Source organism: Vulpes lagopus, chromosome 23 (assembly GCF_018345385.1).
Source record: "Vulpes lagopus strain Blue_001 chromosome 23, ASM1834538v1, whole genome shotgun sequence".
Taxonomy (NCBI): Eukaryota; Metazoa; Chordata; class Mammalia; order Carnivora; family Canidae; genus Vulpes; species Vulpes lagopus.
Window position 1 is genome coordinate 58,953,578 of NC_054846.1, and position 27,660 is coordinate 58,981,237.

At 44.7% G+C, this 27,660-nt stretch overlaps 1 protein-coding gene across 3 annotated transcripts; it reads right to left on the bottom strand.

Annotated features, from left to right (window-relative positions):
- Positions 1-1,812: 1,812 nt before the first annotated feature.
- Positions 1,813-27,538, bottom strand: MEAF6 (MYST/Esa1 associated factor 6). Of its 3 annotated transcripts, none has more exons than XR_005985297.1 (8): positions 27,404-27,538; positions 25,174-25,289; positions 21,840-21,927; positions 21,639-21,684; positions 10,551-10,743; positions 6,455-6,512; positions 5,799-5,832; positions 1,813-5,254 (listed from the first exon to the last, which is right to left on the bottom strand). XR_005985297.1 is itself a non-coding variant. In XM_041738846.1 (8 exons), the coding sequence occupies exons 1-8, from the start codon at positions 27,491-27,493 to the stop codon at positions 5,246-5,248; spliced, it is 606 nt and encodes a 201-aa protein (XP_041594780.1). In that variant the 5' UTR covers positions 27,494-27,538; the 3' UTR covers positions 1,813-5,245. The 3 variants fall into 3 exon arrangements, 2 of the variants coding, with proteins under 2 accessions (XP_041594780.1, XP_041594781.1); XM_041738846.1 differs by lacking the exon at positions 6,455-6,512 and adding an exon at positions 6,618-6,647; XM_041738847.1 differs by lacking the exon at positions 6,455-6,512.
- Between the last annotated feature and the right edge of the window lie 122 nt (positions 27,539-27,660).

Here is a 27,660-nt window from a genome sequence, read left to right on the forward strand (position 1 = left end):
CCCACCCCACCTCCCTGCCTGAGGGAAGCCCAGAGGGCCCTCAAGGTCCATCTGGGGGACTTCAACCAGGAGCAGGAGGGCGCTGGGGCTCCAGGGGAGTCGCTCTCCCAGCCCCCCCAACCCTCAGCCCCGGTGCTGGTGCGGGGCAGTGACTGGGGAGAGGCCACCCTGACGGCTTCCTTCCCCCCTCCCCACCCCATCTCTTCCTGCACACAGAAGGGCAGGACTCCTGCCCGGAAGGAGAGGCTGGAGGGGTCTCCAGCAGAGAAACTGGGGAGGACACATCTAGGACCTGAGGGGCGGGGGACATGGAGCCAGCACCTCAAGCCCTCAGCCCAGCTGGTCCCCAGAGGCTCCTGCCCCCCAAATAAGGCAGTCCCGGGATCCTAGCACTTTTGCTCCAGGGCCTCTCAAACCTCTGGCTCAGTGTCTTCCCCAGGACCGTAGCTCGGTGGGTGGAGTCGAGGGCGGTAAGAGCCGGTTCTGGGGACCTCCCGGTTCATGGGAAGGGTGTGGGGGATCTGGCTCAGAGGCAGGAAGCAGAGCCCTGCAATTATGGAAACTCAAGCCATCCCAGGCCACGGTATGTAAATCCTTCCAGCTAGTTCCTGGATGGGGAGGAGGCCCCAGGCTGTCAGGCTGGGATGCGGCCTTTCGAAGCCCATCTCACGGCAGCTGCTGGCTGTCTTAAACTGGCCACCCGCTCACGAAACGGCCGCAAAACCAGGTGGAGGAAAAGGATAAGGTGACTCCAACACCCCCCCAACACCCTCCCCCCAGATCAGAGCCCCGGGAGGCCGCGGCGCTTGTGGGGCTTTGCCTGCCACCTGCTGGCGCCTCCTGGTACGACCGTCTATGCAGCAGGAGGCAGCTGGGCCCCCAGGGCCTGCAGCACTGGCCTCACAGAAGCGCCTGGAGACAAGCATCATCAACAGGGTCCCAAAACGAGACTCTAAAGAGAATTATATGGAGAGCGCTAAGGCAAAAATGGGAATTTTTGTTTACTGTTGTTTTTTTTTTTAATATGAGCTCTACGCCCAGCGTGGAGCTTGAACTCAGGACTCTGACATCTGGTCGCATGCTCTACCGACTGAGCCAGCCAGGGATCCCCTACAAGGGGAATTCTTAATGGCATTTGCAGCTCCACCCTGGAAAGCAACACCAGAGGCAAGAGTCATGCCTTTTACAAAGCTGAAAGCTCCAGAATATTCCAACTGTTACCCAAGGGGAACAGATTACCCAAGAAAAATCCTCAGGAGCTGCAGGAATCAAAAGGAATGGACAAGGAGAAAAAAAAAATACAAGTATTCTCGTGTAAAAGAGTGATCTGGGCGACATAAAGTCACAGTGAGATCCCTGACGCATTTCCCCACGGCGCAGCAATCCCACCACTAAGAATCATATTTTCAACACTACCCGAAATGGCAAAAGATGAAAAGCAGCATTAATGCCGTCAGTAGAGGAGTAGTTACATAAATTTTGGTGTGCTGTACGCATATAAACGAATGTTTGGTGGCTAACAGAAATGAGGCTTGTAAGCTGCATTGACCATTCTCCTGTACTGCTGGAATATATGCCACTGGCATACGAATTATTTATTCGAATTCAATCTTTTAAAGCCACTTAGGGTACAGAAATAAGCTTTGGGGGTGCGGGTGGGGATCTGAGGAGGGTTACATCAGCCAGGGGGCCTCCAAAGGTTTTTCTTATACACGAATAGTAAGCACCTTGAGCATACACACCCCTGACGTGTTGGTAAATCATGACCACTGTCCGTTTTGAGGATCAAAATGGTTGAATAGCAGCAGTTGCTTGTGGTTCAACCTAACATTTATTTATCAGTTATCCACACGTACTGATGAGCGTTTATGTGTTTATTTAACACAAATTGACAAGTCAAAAAGGCTGAGCCAGAAAATAAATGCAAATGCAAGGCCTGCTATGTCGTCCCCCCACCTCCCCCCCAGCACAAGCCATCCTCCGTGGGGGGACCGGCGCCCCTGCACTCAAGTGGGGGGGTCAGAATGAACACCACAGCCCATCTTAGCAGTGAAAATGTTTACTCTACAGAAGGATTTTTCCCAAACTGTTTCCAATCCTGAAGCTTACCACTTAGAAAATTCCAGACACAGTAACATTTACGAGAACACAGGAGAACCCCAGTTCCTTCACATCATCTCTGTGTCTTCATGCACCTCACCTTCCCAGGCCTTGAGCAGGGCAGCAGCCTGGGGGAGGTACATGCGAACAAGGACGCACACCTGTGCTCTTGTGCTCCAGGTGGCACCAGCGCAGTGGCCCTGGCGTCGGGCTTCAGACGTTGAGTTTTTAAATGTAGTAATTCATGCCTCAGTACTTTGGAGTGAGGCTGAGGGGCAGAGAAGTCATAATAAAAGCAAAACCTGGGTTGCAGAGTGTTTCAAAACAGTGTATTCACTCTTTTCAAAGTCAGGCCATTGAAATACTTGTTTCAATTCCCTTATTCACTTGCACGTGTCAAGGGATCAAGGGTACTCTTTGCAGGATACTTATTCTGTAGCAGGAGACTTATTCTGTAGCGCCCAAAGACTCCATTTCTCAAAGCAATCCGAAGGCCCCTAAGACGCGTACAGCAGCTTCGAAAGCTCCTGCTCTCAGCCCACACCGGCCCTGCCCAAATCCGGGCACTTCCCCCAGTCCCTCCCGTCGGCCCTACAGAACTGCCCATCCTTGGCTTTGTGGGTTGTCCCTGCTTTCCGTCTTCAACCTGCAGGGTCTGGTGCTATTCAGAACATTCTGAGTTTCGACAAAATAAACTATTTCCTCAAAGCCCCTGGAAGAGCAAGCATACTTGAGACTCCCTTGGGAGCTTTGTCCAGACACCATCCTCCCAGGAGGAGACATAAAATACAACTACCAAGTGCTTGGATTTTTAAAAAATGTCTTATCACTACCAAGAGGAGCAAAGGACAACCTCTTCCCAGTGTGGAGATGAGAAGGCTAAAGGCCTAAAGTAAAACACTATTCCTGACTCAAATAATCTGGTGAAGGCCTGCCTAGAAGGAAGGGGTCCTGGCAACCCTTCTGGCAGGGTCACAGGTCAGGTCTCAGTTTGTCAGAATAACATAGTTACCAATAACCAAAGTCACAAATATCACAAGCATGGTAAGCATCTGTTTTTTGTTGTTTTTTTTTCCTTAAACCTTCCCAATTTAGAGAACATAAGCAGTCTCTCTTAAGTATCTTCAGTCTGTGGCCAGCTTACAAGGAAACCGGGAGGTCCCCTCATCAATGACTGAAAACTTTACAGGGGAAATGAGTATAGAGCAAGCGGCCTGCCTCTAACCAGGATCATATGCACACGTGTGTAGTCATATACACAGGCATGTCTTCACATAATACAGTTTTTTAAGAGCAATCCCACCGTATCTCAAGCAAATATCCAACTATGAGATAAATATTCTCAGGTTTGCTGTGTGCTTTCCTCTGGGTCACGGAGACTGCAGGAAGCCCCGTTTCTCTCTCCCGGGAAAAGAGATAAAAACTGACAAAGGAGGGTACAGAAATCTTCTAGTCCTCAGTTTTCAACTTTATAGCTGTTTTTTTTTTCTTTTAAGGAACAATCTAAATATAAGCAGCTATTTTCTTAAAAACTTTGACATTGGAGTTCTGCTACCAAAGATATCTAATTAGCCACGGAGTCAAAAAAAAAAAAAAAGTTTATTTGAGAACAAGAGTGAAAGCTTTTGCACATCTGACAAGGTAGACGCGTTTTGCTAACAGACGCCATCCGTATTCAGCTCTACCAATATTATCACAACGGAACATACTTGTTCTAACAAAGATATGGGCCTAAGTCGAGGACTAGGACTGGACAGCATCGAAAGAAAGGCGGGGCCCCAAATCTCATCCCCTAGACTGATTCGCAACATAGGATTTCAATCAGACACTCCTCGTGCAGTGGTTCTCAACCTGGCTTCTTATCCTCTGTGGCAGGAAATCCCAGGAACTAGACTGTACCCCAGTCAGAGTCTCTGGGGGTGGGGACCTAGGCATCAGTAGGTCTGTAAGCTTCCCAGGTGAGTCATGAGTGGCTGAGATAGAGCCCCACTCAAGAGGCAGGAGTTCAACAAATCTGCAAGTTCCCCAGCCCGGCTGGCTCTGGGAGGAAGGTGGGGGGGGGGTCGTCTTGCTGGGCATTGCTGGCTCTCGCGGATCCTATCTCTCACTCTGCTCAAGAACTCCAGGCATTACCAGCTTTGGGTGCAAAGTTGAGCCCTTCCATATGCCTTAGTGATTTTTAGAGCAATGTTTAGTCAGGCAGATACCAGCAAAGAGAGAAAAATGGAAAAAGGGAGAAATTTCCATAAGGCATGATACGAATAAATAAAATAAGTGAAAAAACAATCTCAGGTTTAAAAGTAAAGCATGAGAAGTCAACACCTGTGAAATTTTATTTATATAAAAGAATAAAAATATCTATTTTAAAAGGATTGATTTAAACTTAGTTTTTTTTTTTTCAGCTTTTCCTGTTCCTTGAACACGAAACTGCTTCCAATGCAGAAAGATTTAAGATAGGCAATTATTAAATAAACCCTCTCTACCTTCCCCCTGCAAAAACACAGAGCCAAGTTCCCCATTTTCTCTATGATAAACCAGATTATTTTCAGTTAAGAATGTTGGCAACTGCATGAAGCAGATTATCAGATATGTTGGCAGGAAGGTATGAGCTGTACAACGGCATTACAAAAAGTCCCCAAAGAAAAGAAGATGGTAAAAACAATAGAAAAATAATAAAACACAAACAAAATAAGAAAATGCCAGATATTTACAGCCTCCCTCTGAAACGTGACCTATGTTCTACCTTCAGCATAAACAAAACCAGAAAACATTTCTCAATGGGTATCACAGATGAAGCTGGTGCCAGCCAGTTTTTGGGGCGGGGGTTGGGGGTGGGGGGGTAGGGGACACACATTCATTCCAAGAAGGGAGAAATGCAGAGTTAGCAACTTGCTGGAATTATAACCATGTCTTGGTCTTCTTGCAGTTCTGTTACTAAACATGACACACAGTAAATGATCCAGTGTGGTCTTACAGAAATGACTTGTCACCACGTTTCAGAACAAACTATTCAGAGTCACAGGCACTGGGTCTGGGAAAGCAGAGGTGGATGGCTGCACACTCAGGTGAGGGATATTTATCTTTGTGAGGTTGGAGGAGGGAAGCAGGGCTCTACAGCCTGGAAGCTTCTGCACTAATGAGTCTTCTAATAGTCCTAAAGAGAGAAAAACACAAGTCCCAACTTACTCTCGGCAGAACATTAGTTGGAACCTAAGAAAAAAACTCATTTACAACCCTGCTGGGGATTGTTCTGTAGCCAAAGATTCTACTTCAGATGCAACAGACAATATTTCACATCTGAAAATGTCCCGTCTTCCAAGGGCACAGAGGAACCAAAACCTCAATTCTGCCCTTGTTAGGCCCCCTGAGCTCACCAATCAAAAACAAAACAAAAATAAAAATTAAAGCAACCGGTATTAACAATTCATTCTTTAAGCAAAGGGACTTTTTCTTCAGTAAAACTGTGTGACCCCTTTCTCTATCCAAAATATACCAAAAAGTAAGTAACACCTGAAGGTTGAAGTGTATCCAAACGGACACCCCAGCCTTTAAGAGGAGAGGCGTAACCTGAGATTAGGAACACTCAGCTCTGAAGACTCAGATTAAAGTTAAATTAACTTTAAGCATAACTTTAAACACATTTTTCTAATCATCTACAAAATCACCAGCCTCTCTGAAATGGTCTGGCTGATACTTACAGCTCGTGGTTTTTTGTTTAACTTCAGATCAATCCTGTGATAGAAAAGATAAAAGATATTTGCATTTTAATGTACGGAAAGAGGGGCCAGGAATCAGCTACTGCATAGGGCACAAGCTATAACAAAGACTATTTGGTTAAGTAAAACCCACATTCTTCATTAGACTATGTCATATTTAGTTGTTTACCCAGATATTATTAAGCAAGTATTTAAAAACATAAGCAGATACTCTCGCCACAAGGCAAACTTAGATGACAAAAAGAAATATACAGCAGTTATAAAAGCCATATAATTTTAAAGCTATTCAAAACTATGTGTTAAAGAGATTGGATTAAGAGGGCATGCTCTATGTTAATGTGTTAGCTTTTTAACTGTATCACTGATAATCACTGAGACACATAATGATTAAGAACATGAAAGAGACTAGGAGTTTGCATTTCTGGACATGAAACACAAAAGAAATTAAACAAATTTCAATTTTCAAATCTTTCCAAAGCAAAATATCAAGATCTTAAACTATTAATCTCCTTATGAAGCAAAGCCAGAAAATCAATTTAAATGTGAATTAAAGTAAAGGTTATCTATTTTTAAAGAAATTAAAACGCATAAAAGTGAAGTTTACTTAATTTTGCTTAAGTTATTAAATAAAATGTTACCTCCATCACGTTTTTCTGTTTTTAAAAAAAACTTCCCAGCCTAACCTAATATACATACCTACAATTAAACAGATAAACTATGGGTTAGAAAGGTCTCAAAAAGGCATATTGGTCTCTACACACTAAACAACACAGCACAAATACTAATTCAAATCAAACTTACTCAAAGTCATAATCAAACATGCCAGACGGGCTGAGGGGCAGCATTTGAAAGGAAGAAAGCAATAGAAATTAATATACTAATTGAATAAATTAGTTGATTAGCCACCCTAGCAAGATTCGTAGAAACAAAATCAGCTTTAAGAATCTTAAGCCATAAAGTTTCAAACATCAAAGCACCAAAGATTCTGTGGTTGGGAGAGTTCCTTCCCTCACTGGATTTTGTATCAGAAGAACAGACTATGAAAGGAAAAGTTATTTCATTAGAAAACAAGGGACCTGCAGGCCGTCTATTAGGTGCCAGATTCAGAGTTAGAACTTTTAAAATACGTAATTGTAGTGAAAAATATAAATAGGACATTAGAAGAAACAGAGAAAGAAGGGTTTAGTCATATAATGAAAGGTGCTTTGAAGACAGTACTAACAATTCAGCACAATATACTTTGACCGACATAAAAGATCAAAACATTATAAATTTTTCTCAAAGAAAACATTTTGCAGCTTTTAACTCAACTTAAAGTTATAAATTCTAGGAATGCCCAGGGAACATGGTACTCTTTTTTCTAGAGCATTCATCCTGGAGGCCAAGGGTCAAATGAATAAACTTTGGTGACAGTCTTGTTCCAGAGAACTGCAGAGCCACATCATTTTGCCCCTGAACTGGTGATGGCAGGTAACTGTTTATGTCAGGGCTAGTATTAAGAACACCCCAATGTACAGCATCCCTACTAAATAAAACAAAGGAGAGCTGACATCCACAAGCACCTGAGCCCCAGGGATCTGGAAGGGAACAGTGCAGCGGAGGAGGCTGTTTCGGACATCGCTGCTGACAGACCATGGTCTGGGCAGGCCTCCAAAGCAAACATCAACCCTGAGCATGATACCACTCTTTGGCTGGCTTCAACACCTTTCACACTGTAGGCAGGTGCTAAAACAATATGCAAAATACTCGCTTTTCCTCCTGGCCCATGTTTGTAAGAGTGAAGCTAAAGCAAAGTGTAACTTCAATCTCTTATGCAACTGCCTCACTTAAGTCACTTGGGGAAGAGTACACAGTGTACAAACCAGGAACTATCAATTTAAATCTCAGGGGTGCCTGGCTGGCTCAGCTGGAAGAGCATCTATGTGACTCTCGATCTTGGGGTCTTGAGTTTGAGCCCCGCGTTGTAGAGATTACTTAAATAAGACTTAAATTTTAAAAATTAACTTTAAGCATAACAATTTTTTAAAAACATTTTATTTTTAAAAAAGATTTTATCTATTCATCTGAGAGAAAAAGAGAGCATGAGCGGGAGTGCACAAGCAGGGGGAAGAGCAGAGGGAGGAGAAGCAGGCTCCTCACCACGGAGGGGGCCCAACATGGGGCTCGATCCCAGGACCCTGAGATCATGACCTGAGCCAAAGGCAGCTGCTTAACTGACAGCCATCCAGGCGCACCAGCCTAACTTAGTTTCTTTTGCAAATCAGACTGTACCTACTTAATGAAAACATCACAAACTACATAGAAGAATTCTAGAGTTTTGTATATTAGGGAAAACCTGTAAGAGTAGCTATAAGTTATTACTTCAACTTTTTTCTTTAAAGTCCTGGGACTTAAGGTTCAGATATCATGTAAAATATAAGAATTTAGGACACTGTGATCATTTATGAATGCTAAAAAATTATTTGACAAGTGTTCATATTCCTAAGGAGGAGAAATCCAAGTTATTCGTTTTTGCTACAGTACCGTACCTATTCCCACTTTGCTTTACTCACCCCTAAACAGTGCCTGGCATGCAGTAGGTAGTCAGACATTTGTTGAAATAATTCACTATTGACTTTATCTGAGTATATGGGGTGTGGTGTGTTGGGAGCAGAAACAAGTACTGTACCAGATGCAAATGTACAAATGTGTATGAACAAAGTGCCCCACCCTCACTCAATCTGATAGAACCACAAGGATAGGAGTGAGGGGGCAAGGGGATTGGACAGATCCTGACTGAAGATGGTGGGAATGTAGAACCTTAACTGGCCACTGAGACGCCACTCTGGTACACAGAGCCTTTTACACAGGAAGAAGGTAAATCAGCTCCACTCTGCTCCCTGAGGGCACGTATGTGCCTATGGCCAAGGGAGAAGGCCAGCCAGATAGCAAACCAGGAGGATGACAAAAGGAGCCAGCCTTCCAAACAGAAAACACCATCTGTGAAAGCAATAAAGAACATCCATGATCTTTAGAAATCCTTCTGTTTTTCTGGGAGGAGTTAGCTCTGGGAGCCAGGAGAAAAAAGGGTAGGAAGAAGTGCTGTTCTTATGGAACTCTACTAGAAACACACAGGAGGAAGTTCAGTTCCTGCCTAATTCCCTTTTATCAGTCAACTGATGATGGCATTAAAAAAAGGGAAGCGTCACCTACAATAAGTGGTAGCTCTCTATTGTATCACTAATGGAAAAAATGTCCCAGAAACTTTCAAGGAATTGTCCCCCTGCTCTAAACACTGTGAAATAGGAAAAGAATTATTGCTTTAAAATGACACTGAAATAAATTTCATAAAAGTGACACAGAGCCCGATATTTAATTATCTGAACTTAAAAAAAAATATTTTAAGACTTTGGTTCCCTGCTATTGTTTGTGATAAGCTAACATTAGTCCTACCACAGTGATTAAACAGCCTATAACTTTACACACAAAATAAGATGTGCAATTTTTGCTATTTCTTACTGCCGTTATAAGACTGGCATAGTGACTTTTGGTTTGCAGGAAAGCGTTAAGCAGCGATCTTGAGTCACTCTTTGGAGGAAATACTATTTCTGCAGTCTAAAAACCACCACCGCCATTGACAAGAAAAATTCTTCAAAGAATTAGAGAATCTGCTGATGCTTATAGGAGGCTTCAACTAGTTCAAGTTCATTGTATATTATCCCCATGTGCCATAACCACGAAGCTAACAACATGAATGCCTTGGTTATCCCACAGGTCTGTAAGGCAACCTAACCCAGAAGTGCACTGGGGGACAGGGAATCCCGCCCCTTTCTTGCTTGTGTCCTTTCATCTCAGTACGAGTTCCCAAGAGGAGCAGGACAAAAGCCAGCCTAGGGATACCTGGTTTTCATGCCTGCCAGAAGGAAGTTTGAGATCAGAGCAAGATTGCTCACTCTAGAAACTATGCATTACCCACTTTGAGTGCAGCTGTGTAATTTCCAATTATCTGAGTTAATAGGCCCTGGCATCATCATACAAACCCCAGGCAGAGTGAATGCTAAAATCCTCTCTGGGTGACACCTGACCTCTCTGTCCACTGATGTCATTCCTATCTCATTACGCACTGTAAAAAAAACAAAAACACACATAGTGGACAAATATTACCTAGAAAGGCACTCTCATATCTTACAGACTTTACATTATTCCTCTCTGATATCTGCAATCAGCATATTACAGAGATACATCAAACAAAGAAATCATAAGCAATCAAAAAAGAGAAAGAAAAAAAAAGGCATATCAGATCAGCTCGGTCCACCCACGAGGAAGTTAAGTATAGGCGGGGATCAGGATATGCAGCAAAAGACTCTCTCCCACTTTGCAGCTTCCCAACACGTCCTAGTGCCATTTTCCAAGTACTATTATACAGACTTTCCCTTTTCTGCTTCAAATTCACCATATGAAATAATGTTTTTAGGGAATGAAATTCTTCTACACTGGATACAGTGAGAAGGCTGTCTTCCTTCGCTGTTACTCTAATGCCCACCATTAAATTAAGTAGAAATTCTACTGGAGAAAACTGTGCCTCTTTCATTGGGACCACAGCAATTTCTCCCCTTCAGCAACAGAAAGATGGTGCCAATCCTGACAAATTTTTCCTCTAGAGAAGTCCCTTCACTGAGCAGTGGTCATGGAAGCTCTGGACAGGGGAGCAGGGGGTAGGGGGGCAGCAGGGGGGGGGGGTCCCCGGCCACTGACCTGTGCCGGTTTTTATTCTTTCGTTTTTTATGGCTGCTGTGATGACTCCCTGAGGAAGTAGAAGAAGCAGCCTTCTGAGGCTTCACGCCCTGCACAGATCCGTCCAGATCCTCAGGGTCCTCCTGGCTGGGCTCATTCTCCTGATTGTGGAAGTCTGGAGAAGTATCACTTTCCGTCCCACTGCCCGGCTCCCCTGGAGGGAATAAACACAAGTCCCAGAAGCATCAGCAGCACTCCTCAGGCAGTCTGTCCATCAGCCAGGAGAGAGGTTATTGAGCACTAATATATAAAAAAAGAAACTACTTCCCATCCTCCAGGACCATACATTCTAACTGTAAGGAAAATACTTGCTGACAGAAGATATATATACAGTCGAAGCATCAAAGTTACCAGAGTTCCGGAAACACAGGTAATCTGAAACAGTATAACCAGAGGCAATCTCCCTAAGGACAGCTGGGGGATGGGGCTACAGGAGCATGAGGACCTCTTCCTGGCTGCGCAAGGGTCATTTAAGCAGCCAATACACTAATAGGATTAATAATTACACATGAAGCCTGGGTTCCATGGTAAATGAATATCTATTTTTTCCTGAAAGAAATTTCTTGAAACCATAATAGATAAGGACAGAAAAATACTTTCACTTTACTCAACTACTGGAGGAGTCCAAATGTACATGGGTTTTCCTTTTTGTATTACTGTTCCTAAAAATTGTCAGAAAGGGTTAGGTGGACAACAGGACCAGGGAGCGGTTTTCTTCTGTTTGTATCTTCACTGTATTATAAAGCGCTGGGAAAGGATGTCAAATGCAGTAGCACGTGGGTAAAAGAGGTAAAGAAATGGTACCCCCCCAAAAAAAGAAATGGTCCCCAAAAAGCAGAAGAGAGAAACAGAATCAGATCTCAGAAATTATGGAACCCTACTTTTGAACATATCTTGAAAGCAACAGAAGAGGGAGCTCTACAGCTGTGAAGCTAGAAAAAGTATGCTTATGAATCCTGCTTTTTTAAGGTTCAGGAAAACCAATTTCTTTTTTTTTTTCAATATTTTATTTATTTATTCATGAGAGAGAAAGGCAGAGACACAGGCAGAGGGAGAAGCAGGCTCCATGCAGGGAGCCCGATGCGGGACTCGATCCCGGATCTCCAGGATCACGCCCTGGGCCAAAGGCAGGTGCCAAACCACGGAGCCACTCAGGGATCCCCAGGAAAACCAATTTCATACAAAAATTCACCAACTTCAAAACTTACTACCCAAAACTACAGTAACCAAGACTGCGCAGTACTGGCATAAGAAGAGACATACAGATCAACAGAACTCAAAGTCCAGATACAAATCCTTACATTTTTTTTTTAAGATTTTATTAATTTATTCATGTGCAACACAGAGAGAGACAGAGAGAGGCAGAGACACAGGCAGAGGGAGAGCCCGGCGTGGGACTCGATCCCGGGTCTCCAGGATCATGCTGCGCCACCGGGGCTGCCCAAATCCTTACATACATTAAGGGTCAAATGGCTTTCAAGGATGACAAGACAATTCAATGAATCATCTTTTTGATAAATAATGCTGGGACAAGTGGACACCCTCAAAGAAAAGAACGAAGCTGGACCCCTATCACACTATACACAAAAATTAACTCAAAAATTTCAGGCCTAAACAGAAGAGCCAAAAACATAAAACTCTTAGAACCCATTTGATTAGGCAAATAGTTTTAGATATGACCATAAAAGGAAGCCTAACAAGAAAAGAATACATAAATACGGAAACCTCATACATTGCTGATGGGAACAAAAAAGGGTGCAGCCACCTTAGAAACTGTTTGGCACTTGCTAAAAAGGCTAAGGATAGGGATCCCTGGGTGGCGCAGCGGTTTGGCGCCTGCCTTTGGCCCAGGGCGCGATCCTGGAGACCCGGGATCGAATCCCACGTCGGGCTCCCGGTGCATGGAGCCTGCTTCTCCCTCTGCCTGTGTCTCTGCCTCTCTCCCTCTCTGTATGACTATCATAAATAAATAATAAAAAAAAATTAAAAAAAAAAAAAAAAAGGCTAAGGATACAGTTACCAAATGATCCAGCAATTCTACTCCTAGGTATAAACCCAAGAAGAATGAAAACAGGTTCACATAAAACTTGTCCTGAATATTCACAGCAGCACTATACATGGTAGCCAAACGAGCACTAACTGATAAATGCATAAATAAAATGTAGTATATCCATACAGTGGAGTACTATTCAGCATTAAAAAGAAATGTAATAGTAATACATGCTTTGTTATTATTGTGGTAAGAGCCTATCATTTATAGAAGTGCCATACAACCCAGCAATCCTACTTGTGGGTAATTATCCAAAAGAACTGAAATCACGATTTTGAAGAAATACCTGCATTCCTATGTCCACCGAAGCATTATCCACATTACCCAAGGTGTGGAAAAAACATAAATGTCCACCAATGCATGAATGGATAAAGAATACGCAGTATATAAATATAGTGGAATATATAATTAAGCCTTAAAAAAAAAAAAAGAAGGAAATTGTCATATGCTACAACACAGATGAACCGGAAGGAGATCATGCTAAATGAAGTAAACTAGTCACAGAAGAACAAATACTGTCTGATTCTATTTAGGCGAAGTATCTATAATAGTCAAACTCACAGAGGCATGGTGGCTGCCGGGGGGAGGGAGAAATGGAGAGTAGAAAGTTTCAGTAACGCAACATGAACAGGCCCTAGAGATGTGCTGTACAACACTGCACCAGTGGTTAACAGCATCATATCAGGCATTTAAAAACCTGTGGCAGTCAGGGCACCTGGCTGGTTCAGTCGGTAGAGCACAAAACTCTTTTTTTTTTTTTTTAAATTTTTATTTATTTATGATAGTCACACAGAGAGAGAGAGAGAGGCAGAGACACAGGCAGAGGGAGAAGCAGGCTCCATACACTGGGAGCCCGACGTGGGACTCGATCCCGGGTCTCTAGGATCACGCCCTGGGCCAAAGGCAGGCGCCAAACCACTGCGCCACCCAGGGATCCCAGCACAAAACTCTTAATCTCAGGTCATGAGTTCGAGCTCATGCTGGGTGTGGAGCCTACTTTAAAAAAAAAAAGCAAAACCATGGAACTTGTTTTTAGTGTTCTTACCACAATTTTTAAAAACCTATCATTTGGAGATACACACTGAAATGCGCATTCAAGAAAATATGATGTCCAGGATTTTCAATGTAACACAGGGGGTAGAAGAGAGTGTAGATTAGACGTGGACAGGGCACTGACAGTGGTCTGAGATTGGGACAGTGTGATGGATACACATGTTTTTTGGTTGTTTTTTTTTTTTTACCTTCTTTATTTGCACAGATTTTAAAAATTCACTTTAATAAAGAATTAAAAAGCATTTTCTTTCCCCTGTAGTTTATCCCAATAATATTTATAACAGGCCTTCCCAAGCTAGGCTTTCAGTATAAACAGTGATACTCTTTTTGGAAAGTCTAGGATATTTTCCAAAACCAAAAACCAATCCCTGATTCACCAGACACCAACAATTTGACTCCATTCTGACACTTACTAACAGAATTAGGGTAGACCCAAAGATTAAGGGCTCAATCCACAAGTGGGCCCCCCACTTTAAACACTAGTTTCGGGACGCCCGGGTGGCTCAGTGGTTGAGTGTCTGCCTTCGGCCCAGGGCATGATCCCAGGGTCCTGGGATCGAGTCCCACATCAGGCTCCCTGCAGGGAGCCTGCTTCTCCTTCTGCATGTGTCTCTGCCTTTCTCTGTGTCTTTCATGAGTACATGGATAAAATATAAATAATATAAATACATACATACATACATACATACATACATACTAGTCTCAAGTCCCAGGTTTGTTAAAATAGCCCTAAGAACTCAGGAATACAATTTACCTACTGTTAAAAATCTATTATAAAGGACACAACTCAAACATAGCCAAATGCCTAGGGCAAGGTATGGGGAGGGGCAGGGAGCTATTGTGCCTTCTCTGGGCAGACCACCCTCCTAGCACCTTACCTCGTTCACCAACAAAAGCTCCACAGTTTAAGGGGTTGTTGTTGCTTTTTAAAATTTTATTTATTTATTTGAGAGAGCGAGTGTGCACAATTGGGGGGAGGTGGGGGGGGGAAGCAGACTCCCCACTCAGCAGGGAGGCTGATGTGGGGCTTGATCCCAGGACCCTGAGATCATGACCTGAGTCAAAGTTGGAGGCTTAACCTATGAGCTTAACCAATTGAGCCAAAGTCAGATGCTTAACTGACTGAGCCCATCCATAGTTCAGGGGTTTTTAAGGGAGTTTCATTGTACGGTCATGATTCATATTAAGTCGTTGTCTACCGGTGATTAATTCAGTCTCTAGCCCCTCTCCCCTCTCTGAGGTTTGGGGTAAGCCTGAAAGTTCTAAGCCTGAAGCTCTCTAGGGGCCACCAGCCCATGAATCATCTCCATTAGCGTACAAAAATTTCTTTTGTATGCTAGTATATGCTAGTCATTCTTACCACTCAGAAGACTCCAACAGTTTTAGGAGCTGTGTGCCAGACCAGGGACAAAGGTCAAATATATATTTCCATTAAATCTAAGAAACTGTGCTGTATTTATGAAAATCACTCTTTGACACAGTAATGCCACTTCTGGGACAGTCATATAGAAATAAAAAGCCCATTACAAACAACCAAGTATACAAGGAACTTTCCTGCAACATTGTTTACAGTGGGGAAAATGGACACTGTGTGAATACTCACCAAGAGGAGGCACAACCAGACAGCTGGGTATTTTCAGCTTTTGAAAAGAACATGAGGTTTTAACAATAACTAACAGAGAGTCCTTCCTAGAAGCCAGGCACTGTTCTCTACACTTTAAATGTATCATAGCCATAACCCTCACAGAAACCTCTACAACTGTGATGACTATTTGACAGAAGGAACAGAGGCTGGAGTTTAAGAAACTTGCCCAAGATCACACAGCCAATAAGGTGAAGTCAGGATTCACTCAAAGATAGTTTGGCTCCAAAGCCCACACAACACATCACTACTCTATATCCTAGTCTATGCACTCAACCTGCAGGAACCTATGTGATCAGTGAAAAAGCAGGTAATATATATTGTTGGATCCAATTTTTTTCTTTAAAAAAAAAAACAACAACAATCCCTTTTATGTGCATAATTAAAATTCCAAGTTAAAAAAAATCCCCACCTCTGTGTATCTGTGTGTGTGTATGTTAGGATAATGCCAAGCTGTTGATGTTGGTTACAAGGTAATTAACCTATTTCATATTCACCTCTAAATAGTTTTACTTAGTACAATCAGAATATATTACTTTAAAAAAAAAAAAGAATATATTACTTTTCTAATTAAAAAAAAAAAAGCCTCTTAAACAAAATACAGAAAGAGGAGTCTAAAGTAGAGAAGGAACAATCCAGAAAGCCTTCTTCTCCCATAGCCAGTCCTATCTTTATGCAGGTAAAAAATGTCATCTCTAAAACTGCAAATGGTGGAGGCACTGGTTAGGGAGGGAACAGGCTGATGGAGCATGAGGTCACAAAAGCTCTGGATTATAGAAAAGATGAGAGAAGGGGCACAGGACTGAGTAGGCGCTGGGCAGGAACCGAGGATTAGTTAAAAAGGTGGGAGACAAGTAAGAAAGGCAAGTTAGATACAGCAAATTTTGCCTGCACTACAATTCTATTAAATGACATTAATGAACCAAATCAACTGTTTCCTCATTTTGGACCAGCTGCTATGGGAGTACTGAGTAAATGGATGAGGCGGTCATGTTCTATAAGCACCCACGTGCAAACACATACAAAACAACACAAATCAAATCAAAGCCCTATGAATGGAGAATCCACCGGTGTTACCTCTCTGAGAAAGTAACATCCCAGGCAGTAACAGATGTCCCAAAGGACTGATATGGATATTAAATTTCACGGGAGCCAGAGAAGAAAGAGTGGATTATGCAAGAAAAGCTTCCCTGAGGGGTGGAATCTGAACTGGACTGGATAAATGAGAAGCCATAATAAGGACAAGAAATAGCACAAGCAAAAGCGCAGAGATGAGAAAACACAAGGTACATTTGGGACAAATGAATCAAACAACATCTCTTAAGCAAAAGGCTTGAGAAATAAGAGGGGCCTGAAGGAGCCTTAAAGGATCTGACCTAGGGAGACAATGTGAGATGATGATTAAAAGAACGGACTTGTTGCTTCAATTTTCAGACCCTGTTTCCCCATCTGTAAAATAGGAAATCTTTCTCTACCCTGAATATCTCTTATGGACAAAGCAGTGGGCTCGACACTGGAGGTACAACAACGTTCTCTTACTTTCAAGGAACCTAATAATCTGTACCTATCCTCAAGAAGTTGCTCTAAGGAATAGATGAGATAAATACAAGCGTCTGTGTAATGTGTCTAGAACACAGTGTTCAAGTCTCGATATCCTGGAGATATACAAACATGCCAAGTCAAATTCTAAACAGGAGACAGTTTGCTGTAAAATAGTTGCTAACAGGACATAAGGCAAAGTCGTCAAGTATTTCTAAACAGAGATGTGACATTGAACAATGAATGTTTCCTGAACTCTCTGTCTAAACCCATGTTTTAGGATTATGGGGCTAGACGTGGTTTATAACAGGGACTGCAGCCAGGGAGATTAAACACTGTTAAAATATAAAGTGCGACCACAAAGTAAAAATAATTGTCTTGGCTCATGGAAGCAGAAGGGTGAGAGCAAAAGGGGTGCGTTACGACACCCCTAAGTGCAGCAGCGAGTCAGTCCCCTATGACACTGTCACGAGGAAAATACACCTAAGTTCATTCCTCATTGACATATAAGTAAGCACCCTGTTTTTAGAGTAAAGAATGTCAGATTTTGAGGAAGTGTAATACACCTACAAACAAGGCACTCCCCTTATTTAAAGAAAAAAAACCAAAATACCTATTGAATAGTGCCAAGGCACTGTGATCAACACAAAAACTTTAAAGGAGGAAAGAAAGATATCCAACAGTGCTTCACACAGCCATTTCCTTACCCACTGGAATGATGTAAATGCTGAGGAAAGATCTAGTTTAATGAAAGCTTCAGAGGAGTCTGATAAAACAAACAGCAGAAACTATGCTGATCCTTTAAAGAAAACTGGATAAAATCTGCCTGTTTGTTTTTCTTTTATTCTTTTTACAAAAACATACAATGCTTCACTGATTTGCATAAAATTCCCCTTTGGGGACCCTGCTAATCCTCTCTCTCATTCTAGTTTGGGTAAATAAGCCAAAGGAAGCAGAAAGTTATGCATTTTTAAAGAAAATTTTCCAGAATGGTTTGAAAGTAAAATGCCAAAAATGCCAAACTCCAAGATCCTTGAGATCTAAAAATGTGCAACTCAAAATTCTAAGAGAAAAGAATGTGTAGTTCATCACCATCAAAAATGAAGAACACAAGAGTCATTCCACAAATTTGTTATGCAGAAATTCTGAAACACTGGAGAGATTCTGTACAAAGGAAAAAGAGCAACAGGTGAAGTAGACCATTTCTCTCATGGAATTAAACCTTGGTTTGAAACACCTGGGTCTTTCAAGGACCCTCACCTTGGTTTAAAGAGATCTAAGCACCCAGCAGAAGAAAACATGAAGTCTTTGGAAGATGGCACCTTTACCCTCACTCTCAAATTATTCCAAAAATATTTGAAGTTACGATGAGCAGTACACAGTCAAAAATAACAAGGCACACAGGAAAATTAAAATTAAACCTTATGAGTAATAACCGGCAGAAGCAACAGACAACAGACTTCAGAGATTGAAATTTAAACAGAATATACAACAACTGGGTTTACTCTGCTTAAAGAAGCAAAAGGAAGTTTAAAACTTGCAGAGAAAGCTACTGAAAAATGACATAGTAGATTTTAGAAATAAATAAGTGGAATTTCTGGAAATTAAAAATGTAGTAACAAAAAATTTGAATCAAGGAAGGTTTAACAGCAAGTCAGACTCAACTGAAAGAATTGGTGAGCTGGCAGGTGGCCCAAAGACAAAGACAGAAGACATGCAAGGGCTGATAACAGACATAAAGATATAATAAGAAAGTTTAACATGCATGTAAGCAGAGTAAGGAGAAGAGACAGGAGAGAGCCCAGAGAAAATGCAGTATCTGAAGAGGTAACAGAACTGATGAAAAAATATTAAGCCAAAGAGTCCAATGAAACCCAAGCCAGATAATTTAAAAGAAATTCATACTTAGACACATTGTAGTTGACTGCAGAAAATCAAGATGAATATAAACTTAAAAAATAGGAGTAACAGGGAAGCCTAGGTGGCTGTCCCACATTGGACTCCCTGCATGGAGCCTGCTTCTCCCTCTGCCTGTGTCTGTGCCTCTCTCTGTGTGTGTCTCTCATAAATAAATAAATAAAATCTTTAAAAGAAAAAGAAAAAAAAAAAGGAGTAACAGGGGTGCCCAGATAGCTCAGTGGGTTAAGCATCTGACTCTTGATTTCGGTTCCGGTCATGATCTCAGGGTCCTGAGATCAAGCCCCATGTTGGGCTCTGCACTCCCAAGGAGTCGGCTTGAGATTCTCTCTCCCCCCTGCCCCTCCCCTTCTCTGGAAAAAAAAAACCAGGAGGAGGAAATGATGAGAGGTCGTGAAACAGAACTCAACAGAATTACTTTAAAGGAGCTCTGATCATTTGAATTCATGAACTCCAGTATTTATGTACTTCTCTATTCTAAAAAGAATTCAAATCAGTTTACCAAGATCCATATAATAAAATCCAATATAATACATTTAAAATGAGACAAGTAAAACAAAGAGGAATAGAAGACTTAATAAGCTGGATGCAGTACTAAGACTCATTCCCAAAACATAGGCTATAAATTCAGACTTGCTTTCTAGACGAGAAACACTGACCAACTGAGCACCTATACAAAGAAACAGTCCATTAACAGATATTCAGTAAAAATCAATTTGTTCAAGGAAAACTATTCTTTTTTTTTTTTTAAGATTTATTTATTTACTTGATAAAGAGTCATAGTGTGCACGTGCAAGCAGGTACAAGAGGAGGGGGCAGAAGGAGAGGACAGGGAAAGAAGCAGACTCCCAGCTGAGTGTGGAGCCTGATGGGAGACTCGACGTCACAACCCTGAGATCATAACCTGAGGGGAAACCAAGAGCTGGAGACTTAACCAACTGAGCCACCTGGGCACCCCTCAGGGAAAACAACTATTCCTAAAAGACACAGTAATGAGGGATGCCTAGGTGGCTCAGTGGTTGAGTATCTGCCTTTGGCTCAGGTTGTGGTCCCGTGGTCCTGGGATCCAGTTCCACATCGGGCTCCCTGCAGGGAGCCTGCTTCTCCCTCTGCCTGTGTCTCTGCCTCGCTCATGAATATATAAATAAATAAAATCTTAAGAAAAAGATAAGTAATGAGTAATGATAGTAAACATGCACAACATTCTCTTATAAAAGAGTGGCACATTTAGCAGGACCAAAATATAAATCAAAAGAAACTTTATAGGGAAGACCAAGAAACACCAGTGTGACCTATTCCCAGGATGTGACCCAATTCAAGGGGAAGATCTCAGGGGAATGAATGGCCTGCACATGCTTCAGAAAACCTTTAATACCTCAGTACTTGTCTCTCAGCTGAGCTTCTGCAAGTAGTGGCTTTAAGGGTCGTTTCTTCACGAGTACCTAGGTGCAGCCATTCTGTGGACAGGTGCAGAACTATCCACTGAGCCAACAGGAGGATTATAGACTATCGTGAAACTGAGGAGTCAGACATCATTCCACCTCAACTCACAGGACTGAGGTCCAGGGTGTTCCTTAACCAGGTCTTGTGACCTCAGAAAGCAGATAATACTAGCTCTACATCCTAGAAGTAGCAAGTGATTGAAGAGAAATAAGATGTAACTTATTTAAACTGTAGCAAAAGAAAAATCAAAGGGATCAAATGTTATAATTGATTAGGCTGGCAGAAAGGAGTCAAAGGTGCCTACAAAGTCTTGAATGAGGGAAACCAGAAATACTAACAGAAAAACTGGGCAGACAAGTTTTGAAGGAAACAGAACAATTCAGTTTTAGAGAAAATGTTTGAGCTTGAATATCTGAGTGGAAAGAACTAGAAGACATTTTTCTATTTAGAAATCTGAACACAGAGATAATAATCAAAGTCACTGAGTAGTTCTAATTCCCAAACTACCAATATCCTTTTTCCTCCAATCACTGGATCAATGCAAACACAAGAACTGAACCCCACAAGATACACCATCTGAAAGAAGTACACAGCCATGATACAAAAAGCAGGTTATGTTTCAAAGTGACCCACTGTACAGGAAGAGTGTCCAATACAGCTACCCAGAGTCTCAGAAAGATAAATACACAGATCTGTATTCCATCACCAGACATTAGAACAGAATTAGACTGTATGGCTTACATAGAATGATACAATTTCTTTACAAAGTAAATACTATCTACCCTATGTTTTATATTTAAGAACACATAGGTACATTCTGTTCACAGGATCAGATTTTCCTAAGAATTTTTTTTTTTTAAGATTTATTTATTCTTGAGAGATAGAAGGAGAGACAGAGCCAGAGACACAGGCAGAGACATAGCCAGAGACACAGGCAGAGGGAGAAGCAGGCTCCATGCACCGGGAGCCTGACGTGGGATTCGATCCCGGGTCTCCAGGATCGCGCCCTGGGCCAAAGGCAGGCGCCAAACCGCTGCGCCACCCAGGGATCCCCCCTAAGAATTATTAAAGTGGGGACATGGAGAGTTACCAGATATGTCTGAAATTAAAAAAAAAAAAAAAAAACCAACTCCCTAACACTTATCAGCAGCAAAAACATATCTCTGTGTCTTTGAACAGCTACAGTCAACCTCTGCATGATTGAAGAGGCTAGAGGGACATGGTTTCTTCCTCCACAACAACAAAAAGACAGGATTAAGGAGACTTAAAAAGGTTCCCTAATTTCTAGAAAAAAGAGGCAAGAGTATAAGAGATGTAGTCTTCAGAGACATAGTCGGATAGGAGGTAAAGACAAACCTAAAAATGAAATAATAAAGAAGTTAAAAAAAAAAAAAAAAAAACTTACTCTTTTCAATGAGCTGATCCTGAACTCCTGCCAATGCACTTACTGCCTAAAAGAAAAAAAAAAGAAGAAACCTGTTACTAGAAAAATTATCACAGACCTCCGGAGAGCCCCCGGACAGCAGGGAGAAAGGGAACTAGCAGAAATTTAACTGAGGGGTTTCTCCCCAATGGGCTACAGAAAGATTCCCCCCACTTCACTTACAGCTGCCGAAGTAACTGAGGATTTACTGAAGAGTCGCTCAGCTTCCTTAAACTTCCGGTTCCTTCGGTCGTTTTTGCTATTGGAGTTTCTAAAACACACACAAGAAACTCATAAGCACCAAGGTGTATCTATGGCTCGAGTTGAGGATGGCCCAGGGCACAGTAAGGAACTCTTTCTCTCACTGTCTTTTTTTTTTTTTTAAGTTACAAGCTTTCAGACAGAAATGCCTCCACACCGTCTGGAGTGACCGACAGGACCCTAACGCTAAATGCCCACCCAGACAGCAACGGTTTCCAGGGCGTAGGGGGGTGCTCCACTGTGGGACACTACTTCAGTTGGGTCACTGTCGTTCACATTTTCATATGTATTTGATACTTATTATTAAAAACGGCTAGCATAGACTAGTGATATGAAATGGTTTTGTCAGATAAGCTTAATGTAAAAAATGTAATGAGGGACACCTGGGTGGCTCAGGAGTTGAGCATCTGCCTTTGGCTCAGGGTGTGATCCCAGGGTCCTGGGATCGAGTTCCCATCGGGCTCCCTGCAGGGAGCCTGCTTCTCCCTCTGCCTGTGTCTCTGCCTCTGTGTCTCTCGTGAATGGGGAAAAAAAAAAACTTAAAAAAAATTTAAAGAACGAGCCAGGGTTCCTTAAGGAAATGGCTGGTCTCAGTTCTGGGATAAGAAAAGAGCAAGGTGAGGCTAAGAGACCCTGCTAGGACAGAAAGCAGCAAAATGCCTGAAGACTAACAGGGTCTAACAGGGTCACATCAGCAGGACAAAGGAGGCTTCCTCTGGCCACATTTGGGACAAATCAAGCACTGGAAAGGATAATGATGGGTGTGTTTGCTTTGTGAAAAGTCATCAAACTGTATGTTTATGACGTATGTGCTTCTCTGCATGTATTTCAGTAAGTTTATAGCAAAAAATAAATCTCCACAATAAAAAAGTAACGGTACTAGATTCCCACACACTGATTTTTTTTTTTTTTTTTTTTTAATGCACTGGTCTTGGGGCACCTGGGTGGCTCAGTCGGTTACATGTCTGCTTTCAGCTCAGGTTGTGATCCCAGGGGCCTGGGGCTCTCTGCCCAGTGGGAAGCCTGCTTCTCCCTCTCCCTCTGCCTGCCACTGCCCCTGTTGTACACACTCCCTCTCCCTCTTTCTCTGTCAAATAAATAAAAATCTTAAAAAAAAAAATCCATTGGTCTCTAGTGATACTAAAGAGAGAAGGCTAGAGATACAGAACGAAAGGGCGAGAAGATATGAAGGGAAGATTCTTCTTTCTGAATACCAGTGATCCATGTACCAGGAAGAATAAAATCAGAATCCACAGTATATCAAATGAGTCGGGTAAAAATCAACAGTGGACACTAAAACCACTGAATAAAAATTTGGAAAAGCGGTATATTCACACTGCCTAAAAGTACAGCCCCAAACTACCTATAAATTACAGAGAACAAATAAATTTTTACAACGGAGAAATCATATGCTCCATCTTTGTACCAATAAGGGGACAATCTGACACTATGTGCCTCCCAATAAAATAGAGGTAAACAACACACCAGGCATACAAATCACTTATGCAATATTTTCGCCAAAAATCCTTAAAGGATCTCTCATCACAAAAGGAAAAATCTGGAATTGGAACATTTTGCAAGACAGTGTCACGAACAACTTTACTGCCAAAAAGGGTGGGGGACTCCCTTAAATGAAGAGACAAGAGAGACATAATAGCCGAATATTGATACATGAACACTGAAGGGATCAAAACAAGGTAGCAAAGCATGTCGGGGACAATTAGGGGAATTTGAATAAAGACTATAGTAGATGATACTATTAATGTAATGCAATTTTCTATATGCAGTAATTGTGGTTAGGTAAGAAAATATTCTTCAAAAAAAGAAAAAAAAAAAAAAAAGGGCAGCCTGGGTGGCTCAGCAGTTTGGTGCCTGCCTTGGGTCCAGGGCGTGATCTTGAAGACCCGGGATCGGGTCCCATGTCAGGCTCCCTGCATGGAGCCTGCTTCTCCCTCTGCCTATGTCTGCCTCTCTCTATCTCTCATGAATAAATAAATAAAATCTTTAAAAGAAAAGAAAAGAAAAGAAAATATTCTTAAGAGGTAAATGCTGACATAATTAGATAGCAAAGTGTCATGCTATCTGCTTAAATGGCTAAAAAAAAAGTATGGAGGAAAGGGATGATATAACTATAAAGGGGTAGCAGGCGGGAGATCTTTGTGGTGATGAAATACTTCTCTATCTTGATTGCAGTGGTGCACGCAGGTGGTGCACGCAGGAGTCTACATGGCAGTGACAATTACACACACACATACACATTGTATCAATGTCAGTTTCCTGGATTTGATATTCTACTACAGTTACATAAAGCCCAACCATTGGGGAAAGACTAGGTGAAGGGTACACAGGACCTCTGTAATATTGCTGCAACTTCCCATGTATCTGTAATGACATCAAAAGTTTTTGACTTGCATGGAGCCTGACATGGTGCTTGATCCCATGACCCTGAGATCATGACCTGAGCTGAAATCAAGAGCCAGATGCTTAACTGACTGAGCCACACAGGTGCCTCTAAAAATTTTAAGTATAGATATAGGTATGTGGGGATCCCTGGGTGGCTCAGTGGTTGAGCACCTGCCTTTGGCCCAGGGCATGACCCCAGGGTCCCGGGATCAAGTCCCATGTCAGGCTCCCTGCAAGGAGCCTGCTTCTCCCTCTGCCTGTGTCTCTGCCTCTTTCTGTGTCTCTCATGAATAAATAAATAAAATCTTAAAAAAAAAAGTATAGATATGTGTATGTTTATATACATTAGAAAGAAAGCAAATGTGGCAACATGTTAACAACTGATGAAAGCAGGTCAGGGGCATCAAGTGTGCACAGTACTATTTCAATGTCAAACCTGAAGATGTTTAAAACGTTTAGACAGTTCTCAATAGTTATCACTAAATTATAATATGGTCAGCACACAGGGGTGGCAAATACTGTAAAGGTGAAACTCATGACTGATTAAAAAAAAAAAAAGGGAAACACTAATAAAGTGATACGTCAGGTACTGTCATTCGCCGCGTTTGGTTTATGCCTCACACCACCCTGTACCACCGGCCCGACTTCCCCTGTTTCCCAGATGTAGGATTTGTCCACAATTACTCAGTGAGGCAGAGGCTGAGCCAGAGTCCACGTTGGACCCCAGACGGCTTTTCACACCACCGCTTTACCGCCACCTCCCTCCAAAGCTGCTACCAAGAACGTAGATAATTGGAAAAATAAATAACGACTGGGGGCACAATACCAACACCAACAGACCTGTGACACTCACTTTTGGTTGGTCAGGTACCGATCCCAGCCACGGATGATATTGCCGTACATCTGAGTGTCTTCCAGGTAGCTTCCTTCAAAAGCATAGATCTGTCTCTCCAAGTTCGCCAGTGTTTCCTGGGAGACGGGGGGGAAAAAGCAAGGACATGGATGGATAATACCTTTTAAATGCAAACGTTAATTCTGACCAGACCAGACCCTTAGTATCAGCCTGAGACCTTCGAGGTCCCCTATAGTAGAGACCATCCAGGGAGGGGAAGGGAGACCAGCTGTGGGGAGAGGAAGGCTGCTTTAGGTTAACACTGTGCAAACCTTAGACCTGTCTTGCTGGAGCCCTTTGGGAATAGAAGGGAATGCAGAGAGCCTGTGTCTTGCCGCCCCCCCAAAAAAATGTGCAAAATTTTGCATATGCTTCAGAGGGCTCATGGCAGGGCAGCTGTCAAGAGTCCCCCCCCCAAAAAATGTGCAAAATTTTGCATATGCTTTAGAGGGCTCGTGGCAGGGCCGCTGTCAAGAGTTTTCCCCCCATCCCTGGGTGGCTAAGCGGTATGGCGCCTGCCATTGGCCCAGGGTGCAATCCTGGGGTCCCGGGATCGAGTCCCGCGATGGGCTCCCTGTATGGAGCCTACTTCTCCCTCTCTCCTCACTCTCTCTCATAAATAAATTTAAAAAATAAAAAAATAAAAAAATCTTAAAAGAGTCCCTCCCCGCCCCCCAAAAAATGTGCAAGATTTTGCATATGCTTCGGAGGGCTCGTGGCAGGCCAGCTGTCAGCAGGACTTGAGCGGCCTCCACCCCCACGCACAAAGGCACCGCCGTTGGGGCCCCGAAAGGGGTGAGCAGCCCCCCAGCCGCGGCCCCCCCTGTCAGTTGCCATGGAAACCTGCAAGGGCAGCCGCAGGTGAGCGGGGCCTCGGCCAGGTGCCGCGACGCAGGGAGGGGGTGGCCGCCGAGGTGCCCGGAGCCCGGGGGAGCCTGGGCACAGCCTGAGTTGCCGGGCGGGGTCCGCGGGCCTCACCTGCCGCCCCCACCCCAGAATCGCAGGCGGCCCCCCCCCCAACCCGGGGACCTCGGCCTCACCTGCCCCACAGCATCGCAGGACCCCCGGAGCCCCCGGACCTCGGCCTCACCTGCCCCCCAGCATCGCAGGCAGGACACCCCCGCCCAGCCCCGGGACCTCGGCCTCACCTGCCCCCCAGCATCGCAGGCAGGACCCCCCCCCCCAGCCCCGGGACATCAGCCTCACCTGCCCCCCAGCATCGCAGGCAGGACCCCCCCCCCAGCCCCGGACCTCGGCCTCACCTGCCCCCAGCATCGCAGGCAGGACCCCCCCCCCCCCCAGCCCCGGGACATCAGCCTCACCTGCCCCCCAGCATCGCAGGCAGGACCCCCCCCCCAGCCCCGGACCTCGGCCTCACCTGCCCCCAGCATCGCAGGCAGGACCCCCCCCCCCCCCCCGAGCCCCGGACCTCGGCCTCACCTGCCCCCAGCATCGCAGGCAGGACCCCCCCCCCCAGCCCCGGACCTCGGCCTCACCTGCCCCCAGCATCGCAGGCAGGACCCCCCCCCCCCCAGCCCCGGACCTCGGCCTCACCTGCCCCCAGCATCGCAGGCAGGACCCCCCCCCCCCCCCGAGCCCCGGACCTCGGCCTCACCTGCCCCCAGCATCGCAGGCAGGACCCCCCCCCCCCCGAGCCCCGGACCTCGGCCTCACCTGCCCCCAGCATCGCAGGCAGGACCCCCCCCCCCCCAGCCCCGGACCTCGGCCTCACCTGCCCCCAGCATCGCAGGCAGGACCCCCCCCCCCCAGCCCCGGACCTCGGCCTCACCTGCCCCCAGCATCGCAGGCAGGACCCCCCCCCCCCCCGAGCCCCGGACCTCGGCCTCACCTGCCCCCAGCATCGCAGGCCCCTGCCCCCAGCATCGCAGGCCCCCCCAGAGCCCCCCTCCTAGCGCACCGCCCCCGAGCCCCCTCTCTGCTTCCATAGTCCCCAGCGCCTCTCCTCCGCAGGAGGCCCAGAGCACAGCCACCCCGCCCTGCCCCCGCCCCCGCCACCAGCCAGGCCGCTCGGGCCGCGGAAAGCGCAGCCGCCCCCAGGCCTCCGGGCTCCGGGCTCCGCGCTCCCGGCCGCGGCGCAGGGGCAGTAACGGCCGCGGCGCGATCGGGCCGGGGCCCGGGGCCGGGGACGGGCGCGGGGCCCCGGAGGGCCGCCCCGCCGCCGGCGCCTCACCGCCAGCTCCTGCTTCCGCTTCACCAGCTCCGCCAGCTCCCGCCGGGTGTCGGGGATCTGCGGCGGCGCCGCCTTGTTGTGCATCGCCATGTTGGGCTGCGGCGGCGGCGGCGGCGGCGAGCTGGGGGCGGGCCCTACGCGCCCTCGCCGCCAGGGGGCGCCCGCGCCGCACTGCGCCTGCGCGCGGGGTCTCCGGGGCGCGCGCCGGCCCCGCCCCCCCGCCGGGGCCCCGCCCAGGTCTCCGCCCTCCTCCCGCC

Bases quoted from the DNA above. Each gene is read 5' to 3' on its own strand.
- MEAF6 (XM_041738846.1), bottom strand. From the start codon at position 27,493: ATGGCGATGCACAACAAGGCGGCGCCGCCGCAGATCCCCGACACCCGG. The intron at 21,928-25,173 runs GTGAGTGTCACA...TGTGTGTTTTAG, and splicing joins CGGTACCTGACCAACCAAAA to AAACTCCAATAGCAAAAACG. The intron at 5,833-6,617 runs GTAAGTTTGATT...TTTCTATCACAG, and splicing joins ATGTTTGATTATGACTTTGA to GATTGATCTGAAGTTAAACA.